We start from the raw sequence: 20,289 nt of genomic DNA on the forward strand, positions 1-20,289 counted from the left end.
GCATATATTATTTCAATTTTCTTTTATTACATATGTATACTTTATTATTGTTAATGTTTAGTCACAATATAAAATTATTCTTCTTTATGCTCCGTATAATTTAAAGTCAAAGATTTTACATCGGATATAAATTGTTTTCTTTTAATGAATGAAATAAATTTGTAGGTAGAATAAAAATAAATACAAATATTATCTGCCACAGGGGTCCTGCATTAAAAGTTTGGGGTCCACTGCCTTGTGGAGTAATTCTCTTTTCATTGAACAGTACATGACAATGTGCTATATTGCGGGATAGATTTCAACCACTGTTGCCCTCTAGAGATCAGACATGAAACTTTTAACAGAGAGACAAGGGAAGGAGAAAATTGCTTTCATGAGGGGCCTTTCTGTTTAAGCTTCCTGACCTGTGCATATCAAACCTGTGATCCAAACAATGCTGTGGTTGATCTCCTATTTAACAGCACGCTTTGTTACTGTTGAGTTCCCTGCTGCTGATGCTTTATTCCATGTGATGAATCTGAAACAGTGAATTCATCTTTGGCTTATGAAGTCTTCCTTGAAACAGAAAGAAAAACAAGCAGCGTTTAATAAATGATGAAAACACAATGGATAATGTATGTAATGCTTTTAATTAAATATTTTTTTCTTTGAATAAAAAAGTGCAGGTACTTTGGATGATGTTCAATAAAGGGGAAACGAGAATGGTAACAAAAAACTTGATTTGTTTGATTAATGAAGACAGTATAAAATAACACGTTCATATGTATTACCCTGCATATTCAGCCTGATGTATGACTTCAGTAAAAGCCCTAGACTCATTTCAAATGTCCTGTATACGCTGAATAATTAGTGAGGTTATTAAAAGCACTTAAAGAAGCATTGAACAGACAGATGGAGTAAAAAAACTCATCCTGATTGAAATAATCACAGATCTGCAGATGCAACACAGACATGGGAATAAAAATAATGGGACAGAAAAAAGCAAAGGAGACGTAAACAGAGGGGGAAGCCGTCTCCCTTACAAAGAAGACAGGAATATTGTGGCCACTGTTAGATCCTCATGCTCGGTGATGTTTTCTATAGGAATGTGCTCTCATTCAAAACTGTTGACGCACTTCTTCTCACCAGTGTTTAAAATCTTTGACACAACAAAAGTTAGAAGGACACACACATAAGAGTTAATAGCTAAGATCTATATAAATACCCATTCAAATCTGAGTTTTCTCATACCAAAAATATTCAGAAGAAGCAGACCTAGACTGATTTTTCCATACAAAACAAAAGGTGAGCAGGGTTAAACTAATACAAGGAAGACGTACATGGGTTTGATTCGTATGTGAGTGTTGTGGATGTAGTGTGTGCAGTGTGTTCGATGGCCACAAGGTGGTGTTGTGCAAAGCTACAAGATGGCCAATGATCTGGGAAGAGAAAGGAGGACAATGAGGGACAGAAGCATTAATGTTTGTCTTCTGTCTTCTTAATACATCTTATAGCCAAGATAAAGGAGAATTTAAAACAGTCTTCATATAGATTCTTTTGGATATAATCATCATAGTAATAATATCTTCATTAACAAGTTTATTATATCAAGAGTAGGAACAAGAAATGACAGTTCTTCAGCTGAGGTTTTCAATGGCAGCCTCAAATGAGGAGTCTCCTGCTTCATAGTCTGTCCAGTCAAAGAAAGTTCTGGTTTAATTTTATTTAATGTCTAATAATGAGTGTTTGATTCCATCAGGACCAGCCTATCACTGTGCGCATGTCAAAAATGCCCAAATCCACCCCCCACCACCACCTTATATCTCTAGGAGTTTGAGTTCTCCTTCCCCCACCTCCATTTATCTCAATTCAGAGTAGCTCATTTGCAATGCAAAAGTTTTCCTCTTCAAGTGACACTTATCTGTCGTCCAACCCCACATCCTCACCCCCCCTCACTGTCTCTCTCAGAGGCGAGTCTGGGCCTCGGGGACGAAGATTTCAATGCTGTCTGCACTCTCTGTGGCAGAGTTCTGGCGAAATGATGCAGCCTTTTTGGCAGCCAGCAGACGCTTGCGAGCCTCTTGCCTCTGCTTCTCTGCTGAAGCCGAAGAAGACGTGGATGAGGAGTCGGCACTCTTCTCGCGGCTCAACAACGGTCGCCCCTTACCGGGCTTCTTTGACGTTGGAGGGTCCACCTTCTCCTCGTCCTGGAGTGTCAAGAGTTAAATGTGACAGACAGGAGAAGGACAGAGGGAGAGGGCAGAGTGTGAGAGGAAGAAAAAGACAGATACAAGACAGTGAGAGGGTGTAATAAGCAAACTGACTTCAAGAGGTCTTGTTTGTTTAAGCAGGTTTTGCAGACAGGACTTTGACAGACAAAGACATAAAACCAGTGCTGATTGTTTTTCTTAGCCTTGTTTTTCAACGTGTTAACAGAAAACAGACTGACAACGTGTACACATAGGAAAACATTAGGACAAACAGTCATTTTTATGACATTTTCAGACATGAAATGGTTACATGAATTGATGGGCACATTGGATTAAACTTAAAGCACAATAAATCACAAGACACACAGTCAATGCATCTGCATTGCAAAGCAACATGAAGCAAGAGCACCTCTGCAACAGCAGTAGGACCACAAATGTACAACACAGAGACACAAAGACATCACAGGACAGAGACAGAGAGAGTTAGACAAACCAAAAAAGACACAAACAAACAAAGAAGATAAGACGCTAATGCAGAAGTGGCAGCAGCAAGACTGCATTAAGACACATGAGCTAGTGCATCTTAGCCATGCTCCAATGCAACACAGTAAGTGACACATGCATGCTCAAAGTAGGGCTTTACATCAAAGAACACACAAACGACAGCCCTCTTTGAGATGAAGTTTCCCATGCATGCCTAAAGGGATCTCTCCGGCCCCTTTGTATTGGACAGGGAGGCCCTGTTAGAGTCCATCCCACGCAGGGACGGGGGAAGTCGAAAAAAGGGAAGGTAAAAAAGAGTGGGAGAAATGGTGGTGGTGGTGGGAGGAGAGAGGCCGGTTTCGGCGGCTTTCCTACCCCAGCCAGGGCACTGGGCAGCAGGGGTGGGAAGTACCTTCCGCTCAGGGGGCGACTGGGCAGCCGCAGACTGAATAGGCTGCCAGTCATTAGACTTGAGGTGGTAGAGCTCGTCGAACTTGAGGCTGATGTCCTCGATAGAGAGCTGCAGCAGGTCCCAGAAACCAGCCAGGTCCTGGTCTGTGGGCCGAGGGTTGGCATTCACATTCTGAACACAAGAGGAGGGAAGTTATGGAAGAATCGATGAAGGATGGGGAGACAGGATCGATTTCTTAGTCTAAAATATGTCCGATAAAAGCAAAGAGAAAAAGTCTCCTGTTAATTGATCAATGGGCCTTAGCAACAGAGATGGATCAGATACACAACAGAATTACACTTTATAATTGAATAAGCCTAAAATCAATTTTATTCTTGAGTTTCTTAAAAGGTTACACTAATTATGCAATAAATGTAAGAATATTTGGACTTTTATGTTTACATGATGTGTGAAATTACCAACACCCATCCCAATTTTTGTGGACCTGGTTGAAAATAGTGAAAATGATAGTTGAAAACAGAGAAAGAAGCAAAATCAGACCAAAAGTGACTCCATGCAGGAGTTTCAAGCCACTGTATATTACAAATACTTAATACTTTCATTTATATGTCTCTTGATCTCAAATGGTCTGACATGGCTTGTTTAAAACATCTTCACTGTTTCTATGCTACACTTTAAATGGTATTTAAGTAGTGGCCCTCGTGTTGCACTGCTATTGCTATTTTAGAAGGCATTCTGTGACTTTATAAGACAGCTGAGAGTCGAGAGACAGCATTAAACAGCTAGAGGCAGATGGGGAAAAACATGGAAAAAAGTCTGGGCCAGACAGAGGGCAAGGAAGTTGTCAACTGTCTCACATTCCAGCCCTATGGGTGCCCTCAAAAAGAATGTCCTATCTCATTAAACTATTGTTATGACACATCCCTGCACTCTGTTACATACTGTTTCCTATGTCGCTTTTTCCATTTTCACCACTAGAGGGAGCCAAGTTACAGCTCAATATAGTCAACTAAACTGCAGACCAAAATAAAGAAGACAGCAGAACCTAATATTCTTGGTAGTTGTAAAGTACTGAAACATGCTTTAAGGCTTTGACAGGAATGCTGATATCACGTGAGGCTTAAATGTATCAACAAGTTAAACCTCTCACTTGTTAACAAACAGCACTGTTTGTGTTTGGTGCTTGTTCGAAGCCAGCACAGATTGTCAACAGATATAAAGGAAATCCTGCTTTGACTTATTTTACTCTACCAGGCCTACTGTGTGCAATGCTCCAGGCAGACTGGCTTTTGTTTGTTCAGGCTCTTTTGTTCACACATTTCAAAACAAGAATGCTATGCTGCTTTCATGTTGTCACACTGATGTATGAGTGAAGTTAAAGAAATAGAAGAGCAATGACGTCTAGTCACTACAAAAGAATTGATGAAAACTGCAGCATTTGGTCAGCAAATATTGCACTGTACTTTATGATGCATAATAAACATTTAATATTGATTTTCTCTTTTAGTGTATTGTTCCTATAAAATCTTGTCTAAGTGTCAGGCTTTATGCCTTAAATATATAGACTTCACATTTCCTAACCCTCCCTGTTTGTTGCAAGTAGCAGCATGCCACATTAAAAATGTTTCTAACTGTTCAGGATTAAGATCTTTTGTTCAGTTAAGCAATCAAAGACATTCTTAATCAAGCAGCCATATTTGTCTGGCCATGTGATTTGCTGGTGGTTGCACAATTTGTATAGAGCCATCCTGTAAAACAAGTCGCCTGTGAGGAATGGCTTATTGGCTTATTATAAGCTCCTTGTATTTTGTGTTGGTGGGCCACCTTGCCATGTCTTTGTGGGTGCAGCATACCAGGTTCACAACTGGTGGTTCAGGACCCAAAAGTTGTCTGCAGCTGTTTTCAGGAGGTAACAAATGTGAGCTTGGAAAAAGAAGACAGTGGCAAAAAGTCTATCATGTATGAAAGCCCCAAAAGGATCCATCCATATGTTTTATATTACTCAATTTTCCCATAATAATGAGTAAATGTCAGTTGTTTTCTTACGAGTTTGACCTATTTACAGGTGCCAGGCACCCATATGACAAGGCTATAGTCCTCGATGCCCTGGTCACGGGATCCATTCCTTGTCTTGGCACTGTTTAGTGAATGCCTTCACCCTCTCTCTCTCCCGATATAACCTGTCTCTCTTCAGCTGTGCAATCAAATAAAGGTAAAAAGCCCACAAAATAATCCAGAAAAAAATCTGACTTATTTATTTTAGTATAAAATACTAGTTTTCCCAAGATAACAGGATAATTGCTTGATAAATAAAATATTTTTTGTCATGCTATCCCAGAATTGGAGTAAAATAAAATGCATGCGACTTCCCAGGGCTTTTTTTATGATGCTCTATTTCTAAACTTGTTTTATCCTTTGTTCAATAACATGTTTAGTTAAATCTAATGTCCAACTGCAACTACAATCTATATTTTGTTTAAATATCATATCATTTATTTTACAAAGTAGTTTACTTTGTGATTTGCGGGAGATTTAGGGAACTGCGTTTCTTATCTACAGACAAAAATGGTTTGTTGATATATGGTGTATCCCAAACATACAAACTTGCTGTCCTGAAAAGCACTGGTTCCAAACTTTGTTTCTTCACATATTACCCCAATTGTATCTAAGAAGAGCTGAGCCCCCAACCAAGACCCACACAAAAAAAGAAAAGGTGGTAAGTTGCTGTCAGAAATCAACATTGATTTTAAATGATTAATTGATAAAACCCCTCAGAAAGTAGGCCTAAACATTTCTCTTAGCAGAGGACTTGGTATAAAGTATTTCATAAGTGTTTTATCACGATTTTGTTCATTGGTGCAAATCCAGTTTTGACTATCCCAAAGACAAAGCAGTCTGACCCCCCTGAAATCTTTGGTGCCCCTACCTGGGGGGGTCACAGACCTCCGGTATGAAACCAGTATAATCTAACAAAAAGACAAAGACTATTATGAGCCCTTACTCCCTGTACTTTTAACCTTAGAGACTGAAAGGTTTAATGTCCCTCCAAAGGAGGCCAGGTTTTTTGTTGTGTAAGTTTGGGAAAACTGAGAATGAGATTAATTTTCTGTTATACAGCCCTATTTATGACGACTTACTGACTGTATATAGGGGCCTACTTTTAGGAAAATGTCTTACATTCATGACGATTTTCAAACATTTTTTTCCTAAAGGGGCCCTAAAGCCTGTGAGGAAAGGCAGAACATACTAATTAATACTGAGCTGTAAAGGGAATATGTAACTCAGCAGTATCTCTGTTGTCTTACAAACCCATGACGGTTGGGAACACTGTGCACATGACAGATAAAGTACAATCAATCTGTCAATTAGACAGTACTTGGTTCAGTGAAAGACTTTTGAGTTCACTGAGACAGAAAAGGCTAAATGTAACATTGATTTTTCTCTGCCCCATGAAACATGACTTTGGGAACCCAGTTAGCAGTCTTGTAGACAAGAAATGTGACAGAAAAGTTTGATACACACCAAGTTCTGATCACACAGTCCTCTGAATTGCTTGAACTTCTTGGATATCAGGAGCTGAGCACTTCCTACTGCACTGCGAACCTTCCCCAGCACTGAAGAAAGAGCAGAAATCAAACACATGACTTTGTGAGAAAATTATTTTGGGAACTGCTTATCTCAGAGACATTTTTTCAACTTCAGTAAAAACACACACCATGTACTCAAAGGACCTGAAAAGAAAAAGCCTTAAATACACCAAATGTTCCCTGGCTTATATGTATGACTCAGAATTGATGCACAGTTGAGGCTTGCTGTGTCTGTTGGTTTTGCAATGAAATGCCCAACCAGCTCTACAGGGTTGCATGAGGGGTATTATAGTGTATTGGACTATAGTATCCTCTTTAAATGCATCTGAGCTTATATAGACACACTGGCAGTTTGGGAGTCACTGATCACTGTGCTCTGTCTTAACTAGGACAAACATCTGCCCCGACTAAATTGGGACTCCTATCTGATCACTGGATTTCACTATTATGGCAATGTGATTATTATGTATTGAGACCAAGCTGAGGACAGATGTGCTTTAGTTTTAATGCTGACTGTTACTGTATGAGGTCACACGCAAACAAAAAAAACGTATGCACTCACTAAGGCACAGTGGGCTTTTGATATGAACTGAGCATCCACAGCCCACCTCACAATGTTTGTGTGTATGTGTGTGTGTGTTCACTGCTGATGTTGAAGTACTAATCTAATCTGGAGGTTTAATCAGTTGCAGAGTAGATTTGTGTAATTCTGGGGATTACAGGCCTGCTTGTGTGTGGTAACCCCAGGTATTACCGCCTCAGCCCCTCCATGCTGTGTGTGTCTGACAGAGTGATTGTAAGGGCTGAGACACAACCCTACATCAGAGCTCCGTTATAGGGTATGTGACTCAGATGGCAGCAGAGTGACCTTTGAAAGAGGCTCAGGATGCTGGGTTCATTCAGAGGGCCTGCTCAGTGCGACTGTACTAGACTTTGCTGTGCTATTTCAGGACCAACTAACTTATCACTTACTACCATCTTCAACTCACTTAGTAAACACCCTCTTTTAGTGCTTTCACTTTTACACAAAACTCCTAGAAATTTAAAGATGACTTAAATATGTGAATGCAAACAGATTAATTTTTCCAGACTGACTTTAACCAGTGGTGGACAAAGTATTCAACTCCAGTACTTGAGTCAAAGTAGTGATACTCGTGGTCAAATCTTACTCAAGTACAAGAAAAAGTTGCTTGGTGAAATTTTACTAAAGTTAAAGTACTAAAGTGCTTACTTTTAAAAATACTTCAGTATTCAAAAGTACAAATTACATTTTCTTATCTCAGTACATTGCTGTATTGTTTTCTCAGTGCTTTAACAGAACCTTGTAACTCTCTGAAACCTCCTAATGATGTACTGACTTGCATGTAGAACCACTCTGCTTCAAAAAGGTGTATATGAGTATGATATGAATCAGTCCTCATTTCTGAAATCTCAAACATCGAGCTGAGTTATGGCCATGGGTGCGCTGGTGTTTCAGCTTGAGTTTCTCCTGCCATCTCCATTGCCGAGTTTTGTTTGAATGAAGGTGGGAGAGCTTGCTACACAGAGCGAGGATGATGTAGCCTATTTCCAAATCCATCCCAGGTGTGAGCGGTGACTGTGATTGGTTCCCTTCTGTGAGGAGCACAGTGTGTGGCCAATTGCATTTTAGAAAAGAAAAACACCAACATCTGACTACAAAGTTATGCTGAACCTAAAAGGAACGAGTAATGACAAGCTTCCTAGAAATGTAGTGGAGTCCAAAGTAACAATATTTGTCTTTAAAATGTAGTGGAGTGAAAGTCATAAGTTTCCAAAAAACAAATGCTCAAGTAAAGTACAAATACTGACAAAAAGTACCTAAGTACAGTACTCAAGTAAATGTACTCTGTTACTGTCCACCACTGACTTTAACAGATTTTTTTCCTTTTGAATTTAGGGTGAGCTTTGCAAGAACACAGCTGGAATATTCAGGAAAATTCACTGAGTAACTGGGTGGAGGTGATGATGATCTAGTTTCATCAGGGTTACTGTTTAACAGTATCTCTGTTCCATTATTGACGCCAAAATGTGTCTAACTACACAATGCATTGACATAGGCAAAAACTGTCTGCAGAGCATGTGGCTCTACTGCTTCTTCCATCGTTTTTATGCTTTTCATTCTGCGTCATCTCCTGCCTCCTGAGACCCCATCCATCCCATTGCTTGCTAGGGGTGCTGGCCTGTTCCCACCAAGACTAATTAACAATAACAAAACCAGAATTTCCATCTTAGCTGCTGAGGAAATGAAGAATGTACAGTAAATCTGAAAACAGTTCATGAGTACAGCACTTGAATCCCAGGGAAAATCTCCATTAGGAGATATTAAAGGGCATCACATCAAATCACAGGGTATCACCTTGTGTCATATTGTAACACACTGTTTCCCATGGTATCTATGCCTTTGAATTGGAAAAAAATCTTATTGGATTAATTTAGGGGAAAAAAGATAGATTAGGCAAGGGACCTGTCCAAACTGGCCAGGTGTACTTGGGAGGGAGTGTGGACTTCTTCTTCACTGCCTCTCAGGCCCTGTCCATACGGAGATGAATTCAGGAGTATACGAAAAAGTTTTTGGTCATATTGGCGTTTCATCCACACGGAAATGCCGTTTTGGGAGGCCGTAATCACTACTCTTTGAAACAATTTCGTCTCTGTGTGGACAGCCAACCACATCGTTCTTGAAACGATTACATCATACATAGCATAGCATTCAATGCTTACGCTGACATTTCCTGCAATGATCCCACGTTTATGGAAAACGTTTTCAAAATGAAACGGATATATATCATTTTTGTCTCTGTGTGGACAAGGCCTCAATCCAACTTTGCTGGAGGACAATTGGAACTGTTAAGGTAGTTAACCAAGAAATATCAGTGACTGTAGCCTTACCTTCCTCCGAGAGCTGGTTGTCTTTGGTCTCCTGTTCCATCTGCTGGCACCAGCCCTCCATCCGTCCAGTCTCAGCCTGCAGCAGCTTTAGAAACCAGTGTCCATCTCTCCGACACAGAGTCCCCCCTCCTCCACCCTGGGGAACACTGCTGTTACTCCCGTTCCCGCTCTCCAGCCAGGGGTCCGGAGGTGGCAGAGATGAGGGGTCAAGAGCGGGGTCCAGGCTTTCTGAGAAGGAGGAAGAGCTACTTCGTGTGGTGGAGCGGTTTAGGATCTGTCTTGGTAGTGGAGGTGAGGACGTATCACCAGCGGTGTCACCATTGTCTAAAGAGTCTTGTCCAGGAGGGGAGCACATGGATTGGCTGCCACTATTGACCATGACTTTCTTCTCAGGGGGTTTTGTGTTATTGATATGAGTGATGACGAGGATGTCCTGTGTGTCTGAGTCTGTTTCTTGTTTTGAGGCCATGCTACTGGAGCGACTGTTCCTGAAACAAACAGGGTTAGATTGTTATAGATCGGCCTGTGATACAACAGATTATCTAACTTTGCAGATTTTTCAAATACTCTTTTGTGTGCAGAGCAGTGAATGAAGTAAGCAATAAATTATTCAACATGATGTCTCCATTACTGGAACAAACACCCATTGCCAACTTTTGGCTCTGAGTGCTTCCTGTTGGTCAATATAGATATAAATACACAGGATCAACCAGAGGCAGGGGTGTGTATACATGTTAAGAGTCCTCTCAGTCTGGCATCATCTGACCTCTTATTACTTTGAGTCTAGCTCCTTGTTTTCATTTGAAAATAGATGAACTTTTGCTAATAAATGTTGTCTGAATCAACTTATTCCATGTGGCATATTAGTCAGTATTATTGCTTGACTGAGAAATCTTAACAGGTATCAGAGGAGAGAAGCATCAGTCAAAGCCCAGGCAAAGTCATATTTGGCCAATTACTGAAAAAAATCTGGAGTTCACAATGTATCAATAAAAACATTGAAAAAACTGTGCACAAAAAAACAGAGGACCTCTTGTTCTGCTGTTTTTGTTAATAAAAGTCAGAACGGCTGCTACAGACAACAACCAAAAAGAATTTTCAAAACACTGCAAGCACCACAAGCAAAATAGAAATAGGTCAAATGTTTAATAGGCAAAATCAAATCACTTACATACTCTAAGAACAGTTAAACTACACACAAAGACAGGATCACACATTCACTTTACTGTTACATCTGAAAGGTTCTGTAAAGGGGAAAGAAAGTCAGAGCAGTGTGTGTGGCTATAATATAAATTCCTCACGTTTGTTACAAGGACAGGAAGAGGACTTACTGCCACCCGTCCTCCACCTGTACTCCGATTGACTGAAATTTGGCCAACGGCGGTGTCTCCTCGCGTGGAACTTCCTGAATACAGTCAACCTTTGAGAAAAATCATAAAACGACAACAGAACTAATCAGTGACCCATTTGGGAACATACAACCCAAATAGAAAATAGTTACATCAGTAAAGCTGTTTTTTAATTTTCTAAGGCTGAGGCTACTTATCAGCAGACCCAGGTGCACACCTGTTATATAATTCTGATGACCTATGCATTCTTTGACATTTACAGAAATCTATTTTGAACTATTTTGATTCCAATCTATTTTACGGTAGCTACTTGTGACGTTACTAAGCCAATCAGATGCTTCACTCAGATGAGGCACTGTGCCTGCAGCTGCAGAGACACACAGAGAAGTCTCAGAGATGACAGCATAAATACTTTTTAATTAAGAATGGACAAACTGCTATGTTCATTCTTTTCACAGGCACACTAAAACCAGCATGCCTTGTATGTTTCAGTCATTAAATGAGGTAATGTCAAACAATATGACAAATAAAAGCATGTCTTTGAGAGACCATGCTGACCGAAATCTGATTTACAGACACTGAAAATGCATTAAATTAGAACACGATATGACCAATAATGGGTCATCCTCTGACCAACAATGTTCTTTTGAAGTCACTTTAACTTTAGTCATCATGTAAATCCTTTCATGAATCCTGAGTTGTCTGGTGTAGACCTGATTTTAGCTCAAATTTGAAATGTCAGCAGGATGATTATTTCTCTCACTTAATGTGAGAAAAGTGGCAGGAAAGAAAGACAGAGAAAGACACATGCTAAAGCTGTTCAATTTTTAATGTGTTAAGATTCATTTTTTATTCAGAGATTGGCACTGAACATTTACATCTGAGAAAAACAAGGTTTACCAACATTTCATCTTTCCCCCCACATTTCTTGAAATTAGGGCTTTTGATTTGAATTAGGCCCTTTCCAAGAAATACTTTTAGGCTACAATGCTTCTTTTTACTTGAAATAAGAAAACAAACAGAATATCTTATTAGTACTGTCTTAGTATTAGAATTTAGTAATTATCTCCAGTTCATAAGAATATTGTTTTTTTTTATGTTTTTCTATAAACTGGGCTGATTCATATTACAGGTTAGATGAAATGTCACTCTAGACCTTCGATTAAGACAATTTTGTCCAACCAGACCTGGTAGTATTTTAAATAAAGGCCCCTGTTCTAAGGAATAAAAGTAATATCAAAATAAAAAAGCATAATTTTATGTTTTGTTTTCAGTTAAAGTTTATGATTAAAAAGTACCATTTATTTGGAAAATTCATGTGCAGGGTCTGGAAAACTGGGGAAAAGAGCGTTTCACAGCACAACTGTGATTTTTGGTTACATGGACACACAAAAATGCATTTTTCTGTCCCTACTTCAGCACAGTGCCAACTGTAATGACAGGGGGGCTGCTCACCCTAATGAGACCTTTTACTAGTAAGCACATTTTAGAGCTATAAGTGACATACTCTGACATGTGAAAACACCGCAGAGTATTACTATAACAAATGATCTTTTTTCCCCTGGATTCAATCTCAGCAGGAGGAATGTGCTACACTTAAAAACACTCATAGTAAATCTACATTGACTGTTTTACTCTGACTATGGTTTCACCATTTGCATACTGGCAGAGTCCCTCCACGTACCTGTATGCCGATGGAGGACAGTTTCCGCCTGGGTACAGGTGCCTCGAGAGGCTCCTCTGCTACTAAATTCCCTTTATTTGATCCTGGTTTCACAGATTCATTCTGGATGACTGCATCACTCGTCTCAGTGGAAGCGTTGGAGGTGGTGGGTATGATTGGCTCTCTTGGAATTGCGATGGGTGTGGGGATGATGTGAGGAGGGCGGGGGATACCCCGGGCCAAGCTGTTGGCACGGGTGCTGTCGAGGCTGTCGGAGGAGTTGCTGTGGGCGTGGCTTGACTGGCTGTTGACCTCAGATCTCCTGTCCTGCTGATCCAGGTAGTTGTCCTGGGCTGACTCTGTGCTGCTCTGTACGGTGACAGAGATGTAGGGCTTGGAGGTTGTGCGGGGCGGTACTGGTGGAGGAGCAGCCTTCTTACAGGTGGTTATGCATGTAGAGACTGTTAGAGAGAAGAGAGGGATATAAGAAAACGTATTACAACGATGTTTTAGCACGTTTGAGGCCTTGTCAGATTTAGAGGGTAATTCAATGAGACGGGGGGCATTTTTTACAGCGTGTCCAGAGCAGAATACCTCACACTGCATGTGATCACAGGGATATTGTTGTAGGAAACATTAAGAATGGCAGAATCACGGGAGCCTCCTAAAAAGCTTTAAATCAAATCAGAGAGGGAGCTGAAGAAATATACCATTCCACACAGGTGACTAAATTAAATCACACTTAAAAGCCTTGATCACGAGACAGATGATGAGTAGAGCAATTTTGACCAAATAAGGTTTAAAAGACGAGGATTGACACTTATCTGCTCCACTCCCTATTCCCAGTCTAAACTTGCCCTTTTGGCTAAGACTGAAATAATGAACAGGTACATTAACCACACAGACAGAAGCCGGAGAGAAAGCACTTAGACAAATCTGTCTAGTAAGGGAGATAAACAACCCTGGCTGACTTGATTTTTGCTGCTTGATTTCATACTTCAGACAGACAGACAGAGTCTGACACTGATGGCTGCACTGCTTGAATGTTTGATTTTTGCACAGCTAAGATCCTTAGTAACAAAGCATAATATACACAAATAAAAATATAAAGCTGCACTCCTTACAAAGGGAACTTTCATGTGTGCTGGGCTCACCTAAGTCCAGCACCCAGCATACAAAGCAAATTTCATTTGACCACAAACACTTTAGTCGAACATCTCCCTGTCTGCTTGTCATGACCAGGAGATCCTCTCATGCACTTATCTGGTCAATGAAAACAGTTCAGACTACAGGGGAAAGCAGATATGTGACAGTCAGTGAGCAGGAATTCTTCCACTGATGTAAACAGTGTACTAAAAGAGATCAAGTTAATAGGCTGCATGACTTTACAGGACTCTGTTTATATCATTCATCAAAAAGGCAAGAGAATATAAAAACAAAACAGAAAAAGACAGACCTGATGCAGAAAAATGATATATAAGAAAATCCAAAACTTCTCAGTCCCCTATAAATAGTTCAAAGAGCCTCTGATGTCTTCCACCATGAATCCACAGAAATCCCATAATGGCACGTACATATTAAAGGCTGAGTGTGACGCTGGGCCACTTAAACCTATAATCAAAGCAGGGAATTTTTTGTGGCTACTACTTGATCCCTTAAACAGATGCTTTATTTGATACCATAGTGTAAAAACAGTGGAAAGCTGACGGAACTGCAACAAGACCAAAGAGAAGGATCAGTTAAGAGAAGAACAGACTGTTTTTATAGACTAAAAGAAAAATAAGTTGTTTTCTGTTGGAAAATTGACTTACTGTATATGTAGATGGAGTAATTTGAATCTTTTTGAATGTGGTGCTGAATGATCTTTTTGGCATTTTAGATGCTTTGCTTACAACTATCCAATCAGGATACCCTTTGGCAATAATTGTCTAGCTTTGTCTCATAGAAACCTCAGTCATTGTGTTAAAAAGCTGCTGCAAAACAAGTGAAAGTCTGCAGAGCAGCAGTGAACAGTAAGAACATCTTCCTAAGAGCCCTAGTCTTCTGCTAAGTTCACACTGCAGGTAAAAGTGACTCAAATCTGTTTTTTCTTTGCTCATATGTGTGATTTTTTTTCTGACCATGAACACATCACAAGTCATATTTAATCTGATCTTTTCATATCAGAATCAGGCTACTTTTACATATGGTACCACATTAGATACATATCTGATGTTTTTGGAATTAAACTGCAGTGGGAACTTACAAACAAAAAAATCAGAATCGAGCAAAAGGTCAGAATTGAGCCATAATGCCTGCAGTGTGAATGTGGCTATACACCACCTGGTAACAACAACAATAAACACCAATTCTAAGAGTTAAATGATCACAGTTTCAAGCTTTGACTTCCAAACAGACCTGAGAGGAAACTACAGAACCTGCTGGCTTTTCTATGAACTTTTTTTATGCTTCTAGTTCACTTAAGATTACAGTTGAAAATCTAAACAAGTCATCCAGGATTGTGAAAAGCCTTTCAGACGACACGTGAGACCCTGAAAAGAACACTTAGACAAACCAACTGTTGTTTCTTGTAATCTGCTGCTTATTTTTTCCTAATGAGAATAAAACTCATATGATCACCTATGAAAAAGAGTTACTGCACAGAGACTGACTGCAGACTCCTCTCAGATGTTGATTTTGGTTTGTGTTCAGTGTTTTTTTTTTCAGTAAGCAGACTACTGCACTGTATTTGTTGTTTACTGTTAGCTTATGTGAAGCTCAGGGACCATGCAGACCATTCTAGATAGGTTTAATGAAGGCTTCAGTGAGCCCTGCACAGTTTGAGGTCACCTTTTCTCAACTAAAAAACCTTGATAACCCATTCTTCTTTCCTTGCTCTGAGAAAAAGTTCTGTCTGCTATTGATGAATTATCTATCACTGATCTTTATTACTTATTTATCATTACCTTCAAGCTGACATCCTATATCTGACTTTTTCAAGGGTAGAGACATCAACTCAGTTTTGGATGTCCTGGCTTCAATCCGTCCCAGCTGAGATGAAAGACTGAAAATTGCTCCGATGAACACTTCGAGTCACATCCCATCAGGTCACAACAGTGACATTAGCCAAGATGACACCTCAACCACACCCAAGTTAGACAACAACCAGGGCTTGCACTATCAAATCCAACATACACTCTTAGAAATTCCCTGTTAAAAAACATTAAACAACTGGCAGTAGGGTTGCCAGGAAGTTACTGTAAAATTAACAATATATTGCTGTTGCTGAAATTTACAGTTTGCTACTGTTTTTATAAATACAGCAAAAAGCTGTAATCTTAAACCTTAACAGGAAAATGCTGTTGAAAGATTAGCAGTTTATTATCGTTTATTTACAGGTATATTGGCAGATTTTTACTGTGATTATAGCAAAATACTACACCTTACTGTGAATTCATTTTCCTCTAGCAAAACTGACGAAATATTCATTTTTCTAAACCTAGTGATTTGATAAATTACTCCTTGCATGTCATGTTATAAACACCATGTTTTAATGTGATAAACTATGAAGCTATTATTGTTGCAAAAGTATTTTCAAATTCGTACAAAGATCTGTGCACAAATCCACAAATGCGTGTACAGATACTTGAAAACTGAACTATCGATGTGATGTCAGAGAAAATAATCAAAATATTAAAACGACTGTTTAGTGCGAAATCTAATGGACTCAAAATGAATATTTCATCAGGCCGGTCTTTTTGCTCACACATTGAAGCAAATTTTCAAGTCCTATGTATCTCCTGGCCTGAGTGATTAAATTTATGAGCAGTGCATAAAAGTTACCAGCAAAAAAAAAACAGGTAATAAGAAATACATTTTCAGGACATGGCAAGATTCAAACCCTGGACTTCCTGATTGAGGGACCACAACACTGCCATTCAGCCACTTCATCAACACATCCACTTATAGCGTCATGATATAATTTAAATGTCAACACTGGTCGGTGCCATTTAGCGTATCTGTGCAAAAATGACAATCTTTCCCTTCCCCTGTTATTAATATAAATATAAATGATACAGACCACTCCATCGATCTTATTGCTAACATCAGTGTCATAACAGGGATTTCTGTTAAATACAACACAATGAACCCCTGTCTTGTAGAGATGGCAATTCAACCACCGCTGTGATACAATTTTGGAGATAAGGAAGTCATTATTTTCTTCACTCTTTCAATGAAAATATGAATAACAGTATAATATGATAACATTTCTCCTCTCACACTGACATTATATTGAGCCGTTACTAAGTCTTAACTGCTGCTTCCTGTGTGATGCCGATGTGATGAGAAAGGCAGCCTTGCCTGTGAGCCTGCGCTGAGGGCAACAGACCCAACCTTTACGCTTACAGATCTAAGTACATGCTTACGGATCTGAGTACAAATCATGCACGGTACAAGTGTTGCAAAAGTCACGTGTGTATGACAGCCAATTGAGAGGCAGATTCTGAACCAAAATGAACTAAGTTCACAATTACAAATTGGTCTGTATATTTGCAGATTAGTGCATGCATTTGTGGATCTTTGTACAAATTTGCAAAACTTTGCAAACATTTGCAGATCTTCACATGCATTTGCAGATCTGTACACACATTTGTGGATTTGTGCACAGATCTTTGTACGCATTTACAAATACTTTTGCAATAATAATAGCTCCATAATAAACATAGCCGTTGAAACGGCAACTTAAAATGTCAAGTCAAATAATAAAACTTCAAAGTGTCTTCTCAAATCATGTCTCTTTATTAAAATTGAACATACATACAGGTATGCATTAAGTATCACTGCTGTCATGCCAAAACCTTCTGCAAAAAGGTCAACTTTTCAAGGTTTAACAAAAACTGGCAAATTTTTAATTTGTTTATATAGTGGGTTTTCAATGACTTTGATGGTTCTTAGGATCATCAAACTTTCTCATAACATAGAGAATAACTTGAAACTTCAATTCTACTTAAAACACTAAAGTAACAAAACAAAAATAAGTTGGTTTCGGACTGACAACAGCAGTCTGCTTCAAGCGTTGCTGTCTAAGAAGATTATAACACAAACAATAAATATCAATAAATTTGGTTGTAAAAAACTTGCATCACTATAAACTTCATTTTCCCATAAGCCACTACAGTACTACATTGATGTCCACAGATCTGGCATGGAAACATCATTAGAGGTACTGTAGGATATCCTGAGCTAGAGACATTTTTACTGTAGGTCCGTCTGAATTTCCTTGCTGGACAGGAACTGCAAGGGTTCTGTGAAGGGAATAAACAACATTAGAACAAAAGCAATAATACATTTAATGAGTTATCTGAATTCAATTTTCAGCAACTGTTAAGATCAAGCTAATGTTAGCTGGCAAAGAATTTACTCACTCTTTGTGCCTGTGGTGTTTGTGCGTCATGTCAAACTCTAGCTAATGCTAATCTTACAAATGACCTCAAACTTAGTAAGTGATGGTTTTTACCTATTCTAGCTAGCAAAGCAGTAAGGCACTCACCTGTTTGTTGTTAGGATGGAGTTGGATAACAATGTGATTTCTAACTTCACCCTCCTTCCGAGCATGTTCTCTCACCTTCTTGTTCCCAAAATGCAAAAAATACAAGAAATTACTGTTTTCTTTCCTTGAAGCAGTATTACAGTAAAATAATGTTATAAACCGTTATTATGCAGGGTTCTCCTGTATTTAAACATAACAGGATCTTACCATTGAAATTTTCTCGTAAATTTACAGCAATTCGTTAGAATGTATGTACACCAAGAGAAGAACGTGGACTCTCATTCTTTTACATTTCCAGTCTTCAGGGTAAATAATAAACTGCCAATACAAACGTTTCTCCACATCAGACAAATACCAGTGCCTTAGCTAAGTGTACTGCATCAAATGTTTAATATTTAAATATTTGAAGTCAGTTTGATTAAAAATGCAATCCATGAAATCAATAACAAAAATAGCCTCAGAATCACAAACCCTTTATTAATCCCCAGGGAGGAACTCAGTATAGCATCCCTCATAGCTGAGCAGCACATGCCCTGAGACATTGATTATCCACTAACCTCTGGCCATCAGAAAAAACCTGCTGAGGTAGCTTTAAAATGCCCATGATCCCTCTCGTGTCTGAGAAAGATGTTGGGAACAGCGCAATTATCACTGATGCTTCAGTTACGCACTGCACCAGCTTAATCCTGCAGCCCAGAGTGCAGGATAGCCGCCACAGAGTGGGAATAAGAGGGCATAGACGTGTGTGTGTGTGTTTGGAGTCCCACACTGCAGTTCTCCTAATGTCCCATCCTGCTTTCGTCATTTTGAACAGAATTCCCCCCTTAAGTCTTAATACCACAGAATCTGCTTTACCCTCCAAAACAAGCCCTAAAATCATATCTGACAGCTGCTGTGAGATTAGGCAGGAGATAAAGTAGCAGAGCTGGATACAATAAATGGTTTGGGTCAATATCATCATCTGATTTTTAGCTATGCACAAATAGATGCTGTGTATGAGCTGATGGAGATAAAGAAACTGCAGTCCATGGATGCTATATATACATATTTTTAAACAGTCTTGTCCTTGTACAGTTTCCCCACCCAAAAGCACAACTTGCTTCTACTAATAAGTGCTGGCCTAAACATAAAACTTCAGGTTCTTTCACATCAAATTTTATTTATTTCAAACAATTTTAATGTATTTCCTTTCCTACTTAATAACTACAAATAAGGAAAAAAATGAATACAAAAAATATAACTTATTTTCTATAACAATTGTCAAAACTCAATGCAACTTCCCTTTTGGGATTAAAGTTTAAGCTGTGAACTCGTCTTTAAAACTGAATTGTGTAGTTTGAGGGAAGGGTTTTTATTTACATTAACACTCAGGTTTCTGGAATTTTTAATCTGCTGAAGAAACTAAAATAAAATCCAACATCACAAATATCACAAGAACATTACTTGTTTTTGTATTTGTGATTAACTGTGTAAAAGACGTAAGCACAAAAGACGTAAGCTGTAAGATGTCATAATCAAAGTTTCTAACATAAGTCTTAACTTTAGACACTGAATTTTGGGTTTTCATTATCTGTAAGCTATAATCATCAACATTTCAAGAAATAAAAGCTTGAAATATTTCACTCTATGTGTAATGACTCTATATAATAAGTGGGTTTCACTTTCTGAAAATGAGTGACAAAAAATATTGAACTTTATGATAATATTCTAATTTTTTGAGATGTAGCTGTAATCAATGTCCATTCATCATGCACATCCAAACTCCCAGAACAGCCACATCGCTAGGACTGGGTGGTATTCATTTTGTAATACTGTCATACTCTCTAGGGGTGGGAGAAAAAATCGATACAGTATAGTATCGCAATATTTTGTCTGGCTATATATCGTATCGTGTCGACCACCAAGTATCGATTTTTTTTTAACTAATGGAAAAATATGTTTGTCCTGTGAGGTTGACAGAGTGATGGTCATACAGCAGGACAAAGTTGGTACAACCATGGCAGCACCAGGGGAAGGACACAAAAGAGATGGAAATGACACGTGAGGTTTGCAAGAAGTGCTACATGAAAATAAAATACTGTGGAAAGACGAAAAACATGAGGGCAAGACTAATGCTAAATCAGCTAAACAGTTGACAAAATGGTATAGATCGTAATATATGGCAAT

The 20,289-nt window shown here is 39.0% G+C and overlaps 1 protein-coding gene across 1 annotated transcript in view; it reads right to left on the minus strand.

Annotated features, from left to right (window-relative positions):
• Positions 1-622: 622 nt before the first annotated feature.
• Positions 623-20,289, minus strand: part of dlgap4b (discs, large (Drosophila) homolog-associated protein 4b) — a 33,320-nt gene continuing 13,653 nt past the window's right edge. The window contains exons 5-10 of the mRNA XM_041816317.1: positions 12,615-13,054; positions 10,913-11,001; positions 9,582-10,069; positions 6,607-6,698; positions 3,085-3,255; positions 623-2,186 (exon numbers count right to left, since the gene is read on the minus strand). Coding sequence (XP_041672251.1) covers positions 1,944-2,186; positions 3,085-3,255; positions 6,607-6,698; positions 9,582-10,069; positions 10,913-11,001; positions 12,615-13,054 — 1,523 coding nt within the window. The 3' untranslated portion in view covers positions 623-1,943. The remainder of the gene's footprint in view (positions 2,187-3,084; positions 3,256-6,606; positions 6,699-9,581; positions 10,070-10,912; positions 11,002-12,614; positions 13,055-20,289) is intronic.

Source organism: Cheilinus undulatus, linkage group 3, assembly GCF_018320785.1.
Source record: "Cheilinus undulatus linkage group 3, ASM1832078v1, whole genome shotgun sequence".
In the NCBI taxonomy this organism is placed as follows: domain Eukaryota; kingdom Metazoa; phylum Chordata; class Actinopteri; order Labriformes; family Labridae; genus Cheilinus; species Cheilinus undulatus.